We start from the raw sequence: 7,736 nt of genomic DNA on the forward strand, positions 1-7,736 counted from the left end.
TTATTTAACGACCCGGTATTTATTGACGAATTCATGATAAATTTAAATATTTAACCAGACAGTCGATAAATTCAAGTTGTTTATTCTATAAATCAAATAACATTTGATCAACTGATAAAAATAAAAAATCAATAATTAATTCGTCTGAAGTAATATTTTTGTTTGATCACAGGCGTCAATTGGTTTAGTAAATATATTTATTTTATGACTTTAACATAAAATAAGTCAACAAGATTAAAAATGTCTGTTTTTAATCAGGACAACATTTGAAAAAATATATAACTTTTTAATCTAGTCATCCCGACGAAAGCTTGGGATTTTTTCCCCATCACGATATCTTCTCCCACCATTAAAATGTTGATTTTAGAGGCTTTGCGCATGTACTCATTCTAATATTATGGTGGTGGGGGAAAGAACTGGTGGGAAAAAAATCCCAAGCTTTCATCGGGACAACTATATTAGAGTTACGGTCTCGCGTTATTGCACGGAAAGAAAAAATAGTTGTTATTCTTATGTAGAATGGTAACCTTTACTATGTTACACGGTAACGAGGGATTTTTTAGTGTCCCTAGCGAGTTCGGTCATACTTAAAAAATACTGAAAATATCCACTGAATTTTAGCCCAGTTTCGGTCATTTTTCGGTAATGTACCAAAAAACATCCCAAATTATATATATATAATATATACTCCAATTTTTTTTCTTAATTGTTAAATTTAGCTATATATTCCTGGACAAACTTTTAATAAATCTCAAAAAAAAATTTTTTTCTAAACTTCCTAAATAATATAGAATACAAAATGAAACATTTTGTCCTCAATAAATTTTTGTATTTTAATTGAAGAAATGTATAATAAATTTTCTTTCAGTTAACTATTTTCTCATAGTAACCATTAAATTTTTTTTGAATGGATGTAAATAAAAATAAATATTCATTTTCATTTGTTATACTTTATAGAGGTTCCGGTAATTTTTCTGCAAATTCGTAATTAATTATTTATTTTTGGGTCAACTTTTTTGAGATTCTCCGTCCGAAGTATTTATTTTTTACGATAAAAAGTGAGGGAATCTGCGTAGGTTACGTCATTTAAGAAATTGAGGCCTAAATCTGGAGCACTAAATTTTTTTATATTATGAGGATTGAGGTCCCTGGAAAATTTTTTTTTATACCAATTTAGCCCTCAATTATGTGAAATCGCCCGTAACTACAACATTAAGGCCTAAACTGGAATTACGTTCCACACAGCTCTCAATCTCAAAAGTCCAACTGTCCATACTTATATATCATTAAAATTTATTAATATGCAGTAATGTTTTAGAAAAAATTCTAATACGTGTTTTTATTCCTGGCGAGTAAACTTGTCTCAGTGCACGTTTTTTTTTTTTTTTTTTTTTTTTTTTTGTAAAAAATTTACAATTATTATGCTAAGTAACGACTTATTAAACAATGTCCACGCCAACATCTGAAGGCTTCACAGCACACACTGCCAGCAAGTGGACCACACTGAATAAGAAAAAAAATATTCGATTACATTTTTTTCTTTTTTTTTTGTAAAAATATTCACGTTTTTATAAAAAATGATAAATTTACTTACTGGTTCACGTGAATTTGAACAATTCTCGGCATTCACATTAGTAGCTATCGCAATTAGTAATATAATTATAAAAAATTTCGATGTCATCTTCTAAAAAATGATCAATAATTAAATTAAATTAAAAAACTAATTTAGAAAATCTTCAAATATTCATAATTACGGAATTAATTGAAATGAAGAAACGTCTCCTGTTGAAATTCAGGTTTTAAATTTTTAAAATCAATAATGTTTTGATTTATTCATATTAAAAGACGTAATTAGGCTCAAATTAAAGACGAAGCTTTCCGTTATAATTTTTTTATTATTATTTTATTCGTAACTGAAATTAATTATTAATTACTTACTATAATAAAAAAATTAAAGACTCGTTGCCGATTCGCATGTAAGTATATATCGCTTATATAAAAAAATTTATTTATATCCATTTTTATCGAAAAAAAAAAAAAAATGAAATAACAGTTGAACAAATAAATATTTGCTGTCAATTGAAAAATTAATCGCTCTCTGACAAATAACGATAATAAACTGTCGATGCTCTAATTTCAAGTTTGTCGGGGTTCTTAATTCAATCATATTCATTTTTTTTGTTTTTTAAAACAAATCCTAGTACCCGTCCGGCATCGATGTCAAAAAGATGACATAATGTTATCCAATAAATGTTACCTTTAAGAACTCAAAAAAATGTTATCGTTTTGATAACTTGATGTTGATGTCATTTAAAAGAAATCTGAAAGTTAGCAAAATGATAATTATTTATGGATGTCTCTAGAACATCAAAAAAATAACTTTCTTATGGGACTATTATAACCTCAACTTTCGTCAGCTAATGTCATTGTAACCTATAAGTACCAATGATTATAAACATTATTTATTGATTCTGCTCTAAAGTAATTACATATAATTAGTTATTATAAATACAATAGCAAAATGTCGAAAAGAAAAAATTTTTTAAATTTATGTAAAGGTCGAAAAAATGAACGAATACGTTGATTTTTAAATAAATTACATAATTTTGAAAATCCATCTAGTGATCAAAGTGAAACAGTAGAAAATAATTCATGCTTTGTGAGTAATAATATATCTTGTGATAAATCGGATGATGTTGATAATGAAAGAAATATTAATGCAGACAATAATATTGATAGCGGAATACTTGATGAAAATGAAATAAGTAATTACAGTTCTGACAGTGAAACTAGTGGCAATTCTGACTCACGTATGTTATCGATCTGTAATCAATTAGAAAAGAATGCTTTAGTAGCTATCAATGAAACAAGTTTATCATCAAAACTAGCTCAGTGGATGATTGATTTCAATACATCACGTGAAGCAGCGATTAAACTCCTAAAAATATTAAAATCATCAAATCAAGAAGAAATCAGTAATCCACTTCTTGATTCTCGGACCTTATTTGGTACACCGGAAACACCGATAGTAACTCGTGAAGTTCCTCCTGGTCAATATTTTCATTACGGGTTAAAAAATGCCTTGACTGATCAACTAAGAATTATTGATTATTATACTCTACCGGCCTTGATTGTCATTGATATTAATATCGATGGGCTGCCGATTGCTAAAAGTTCGACGAGTCAACTTTATTCCATTCTTGCGCAAATTCATCCCAAAGTTTCTCAGCCATTTGTAATTGGGATATATCATAGATATGAAAAACCCAAAAGTATTGACATTATGATCTCTGTAAACTGATTTCTTTAAGATCTCTAAAAAATGTTATCTTTCTGACGTCTAACCGATGAGCTCTTAAAGATATCCTCAGATGGCGCGTAAGAGGCTTTTCTAAGTTTCTGTTATCTTCGGGATAACTATTTCGGATGTCAGATCAGGAAAATGTTATCTTTAAGAGCTCTGTACGTCATCTTTCTGCCGGACGGATACCTTATTTGATTTCTGAAATATTGTCTTTCTAAATATTGTTCATTTTTTATTACGAAAAAATGAATATTGTAAATTCTTAGTATGTGCTGATGTGATGATTAGAAAATCGATGTTTTTGACGAGATTATAGTTCATTATGCTGAATTATGAACCACTTTTATTTTGTACGTTCATAACTGTGATTTTCTGAAATTAGTATACTTCTCAAATTCATATTTTTGACGGTTTGCCGACAAGCCTTCGCCTGCAAACCCACACCATTACCTTCCATTTAAGATTCTCCCGGCAAGATTCAAAAATTCAAATTTAAAAACTTCCCGCCTTTTTTTCTTTCTTACCGACTTACCCCCAGTAAATAATGATGACCTTAACCTGCATTACCTCATGAGTAATTATACTTTTTCTAACGTGTTTACATACACCGTCATATATTTTTATAAACAATAAAAATTCCATAAAGTAAAAAGTAAAATTTTTAAATTTTAAAAATCCGCAAATTCGCGGGCTTTTTAAAAATAAATTTTTTTTACATAAAATTGAGTAACGTAATTAAAATGGCTTGTAATAATTTACTTAACCTCTCTACCTCGACAAAATGCTGTAATTTTTTACTTGCAAGGTAATTTTATTTTTAAAAAAATTTAAAATTCAAATTTCGTAAAATTTTAATTTAAAATTTTTAAGGCACTACAGCGTAACCAAAATACAAAAACTCGAGGAAAAATTGGACATACCGCCCCGACCTAAACGACCTCTGAACACATTCCTGAGGTTCTCAATGCTGAATAGGGAGGAAATAAAAAAAGAATACCCGGGATCTAGTGCCAGCGCGATAACGAAACTACTGGGAGCTAAATGGAATCTTTGTGATAAAAGTCTCAAAGATCAATTGCAGACTGAGTATAAGGAGGAGATGAACGACTACTCGAGGAAGCTTATGTTTTACGAGAAGTCGCTCACTAAAGAGCAGAAGCAGATATTGAAAGACCTCAACAGAAAGCCGAAGATGCTAAAAAAGAAGTCGGAAATACGAATGGTAAATTTTTGAATGTTTTTAAATTTCAGTGAGATAAAAATTTTTTTATTTTTTTTTTCAGAGGTTAGAAGAGCTGGGGAAGCCGAAGAAACCACCGACGGCCTTTATATTATACATGCTGTCAAAAATGAAAGATAAGGATCCGAGTGCTAAGTTTTCGGTGAGATTTTGAATTTATAAGGAGAAGTAATTGAGATTGGGACCGGGTTGGGCTTAAAATGATGTTGGGACTTTTCGCTACAATTTTTTCTTTTTTAGTGATCGAGTTGCGATCAATGGTTTTTGAGATATCGATATATAGAGATTAGGGTGGCCCAAAAACGACTATTTTTTTTCGAGTCTCTTATGAAAATTTTTTGGTTTACGATGTTCTAAGGAGCTTTGACCGAATCTAATGTAAAAAAGATTTTCCAACTTTAAGATTTTAAACTCAGTATACATGTAAAGAAGTACTTTATGTATTCTCAAAATTTGAATATGACCAACCGTCTAGTTTTTTAGAAAAAAAGATTTAAAATGACGTTTTTAAAGTTCTTATACACAGGCTCATATGGCGGACAAGCTCCCGTCATGACTTGTTCGATTTTTTTCATTATTAACCTCCCAAGTTTAAGAAATAAAAAACCATATGCCATAAACTTTAATATTTTTGGAATATGATAAGATTTTAACAATATAGTGTCACCGGTGTAATTATTTAAATAATTAAAGTTAAACTTCATTATTTAATCTCGTTCATCGACAGAGATACAAATTATTGAGGGTTTGGCAACGTCGCGGAAGCAGCTGAGAGAAAAATCAAAGATAGAAATACATTAATAAGAGAGTCGAGATTAGAAATAAATTTTTCCCGCTTTAATTTGAATATCGATGTGTAAGAAGTTAGAACGCGCTGTTGCCAAACCTTTTTATTAAATCATGAATCAAAAATAACCAAGTAATTTCAGTACTTTCTTTACTTAAATAAGTAATAAATATTAATTTATGAATTCGTTATGTTATTATAAATTAAAATAATGAATTTTCATAACTATTAGAAGAATTTAGCAAACAAAAGAATTCAAACACTACTTTGACTCACTAGTGTCGGTCGAACCTCCTTAAAAAGCCTCTCCAAAAATCGACGATAGAAAATTTTCACAAGGTCGCTTACGAATTTTGAAAATGTCAAAAATTATCAAAATTTGAAATTTTATTTCAAATTTTTTTCTTTATAGCAGCAATAGTTTATATTTGTGAAATTCTGACTACGCTGAAAATTTAAGCCCAAAATTTAAATATTCAAACCTCGCTCAAGAATTGTGAATGTTTCCGAGTGCTGTCTTTTGAACGTTTTCGAGCGACCCTGAATATTGATAATAAAGCTTCTCGATTTTTTCACCATCAATTTGCATCGCAATGAATGAAATTATAACAGAGAAATATAAATAATAAGTTATTTACATACTTTTTTATTTTTTAATTCAATTTTTCGGTTTTTTCGTTTATTCAAAACTTAGCAAATTTTATTGTTTAAGACTGTCCTGTATATTTTTGGTTATGCAAAAGTTATATTTTAGTGAAATGACATTATTTGAGTTATAAAAAAATCCAAAAACAAATTCAAAGTATTAGTCACACATATTATCAGTTAATATTCAAAATTCTTGAGCACCGTTTAAATATTCAAATTTTGGGCTTAAATTTTCAGCATAGACATGATTTTACAAAAATAAACTATTGCTGCGACCAAAGAAAAAATTTCGAAGTAAAAAATCCGAATTTCAATAATTTTTGATATTTTAAAAATTCGTGAGCGACCTCTTGAAATTTTTTTACGTCGATTTTTGAAGGCTTCCTAAAACATCGTAAGCCAACATATTTTCATAAGAGACTCGAAAAAAAAATAGTCAGTTTTTTTGGGCCTCCCTAGTATGGATAGAAAGTATTTTTGGGAAATCCAACTTTCGGTTCTGGAACGAGAACTTAAAAAATTCATAACTTCTAGAAAAATTGAGATAAAGTCTCGTTCTTGGTTTCATTTTCAAGCTTAGACCTTCCGCTATAAATTACACCCATGTTTGATCTACTTTCGATCAACAGTTTCTTAGATATTAATCTATTTAGGTAGCGGGGGATTTTTGGGAAAATTCAATTTCTAAATCTGAAACCTTAAAAATTTATTACTTCCAGGAAAATATTGATAATGTCTCCTTCTTGGTTCCTTTTGACAAATTTGATCCTCTCCTACATTTTTTGTTAATGTTTGATCAAGTTTCGATCAATAGTTTTCGGAATATCGATCTATATAGATCCGTATTTTTATTAAAAACAAAATACTAGTTTTTTTATTTGAAAATTTTGATTTTTTAACTTAAAAAATAAATGACTTCTTAACCAACTAAAATTACAAGCTTTTATTGGTCTCAATTTTAAATTTCAACTTTGAGTGGGGGGGGGGGGGGAGAAAAAACCATCCCATGGATAGTTTCTTCTCTCCCTACTCCCGTTAAAAAAAAAATTTACTATAAATTTGTATGATTAAGAATCCCTGTAACTAATTTCATAACCTTGAATAAAATTAATGTTTAGGAGTGGCTAGGGGAAATCGCCAAAGAATGGGCATCATTGTCACCAGATAAACGTGAGAAATATGATATAGAGAGTAAGAAATTGATGGCGCAGTACAAGAATGAGATGACACAGTGGGAAGAAAAAATGATCAAAATGGGACAAATTGACGTCGTGAGACGCCACGTACTTCTTGAATTAAAAGAGAAACGTGTTAATGAAGAAAAGTTATCCAGTCAATAAAGTCATTAATTTAAAAAAATTTTTCTTCCATTTTATAAAGAAAATTTTAAAAATTTTTCTCCCATTTTTACATTTTAGTTTTGAAAATAATTATTACGATTTATTAGAGTTAAAATTATGTGAGTTTAATTAGGCTAAGAATAATAAAATATGTTTTTTTTTTTAATTTAAAAATTTTTTTTAATTTAAGCTCGCGAACTGCGGATCGATTACACAACAACTTGAAGAACTTCTAGAAAGACTTGATACAAATTTATAATCTAGTGAAAAAAAGAAATTTAATTTAATTATTTTAATTTTTTTTCAGATATTGCTGCAGTTTATTAAATATTAGGGCTACGGCTTAATCTCAGAATTTTTTTTTACCGGAAATTAAATTCTCTACACAAAAGTTTTAATCCGCAAATTGATAAATTC

General features: G+C 28.9%; 1 protein-coding gene across 1 annotated transcript; it reads left to right on the forward strand.

The window, feature by feature from the left end:
* The first annotated feature begins 3,884 nt into the window (after positions 1-3,884).
* LOC103577730 (transcription factor A, mitochondrial) lies at positions 3,885-7,472 on the forward strand. The gene is made up of 4 exons (XM_008558516.3): positions 3,885-4,109; positions 4,175-4,526; positions 4,588-4,686; positions 7,098-7,472. Exons 1-4 carry the CDS (start codon positions 4,045-4,047, stop codon positions 7,317-7,319), a joined length of 738 nt encoding a protein of 245 aa, XP_008556738.1. The 5' UTR covers positions 3,885-4,044; the 3' UTR covers positions 7,320-7,472.
* The last annotated feature ends 264 nt before the right edge of the window (positions 7,473-7,736 follow it).

The sequence above is a fragment of the Microplitis demolitor genome, chromosome 10 (assembly GCF_026212275.2).
Source record: "Microplitis demolitor isolate Queensland-Clemson2020A chromosome 10, iyMicDemo2.1a, whole genome shotgun sequence".
NCBI lineage: Eukaryota > Metazoa > Arthropoda > Insecta > Hymenoptera > Braconidae > Microplitis > Microplitis demolitor.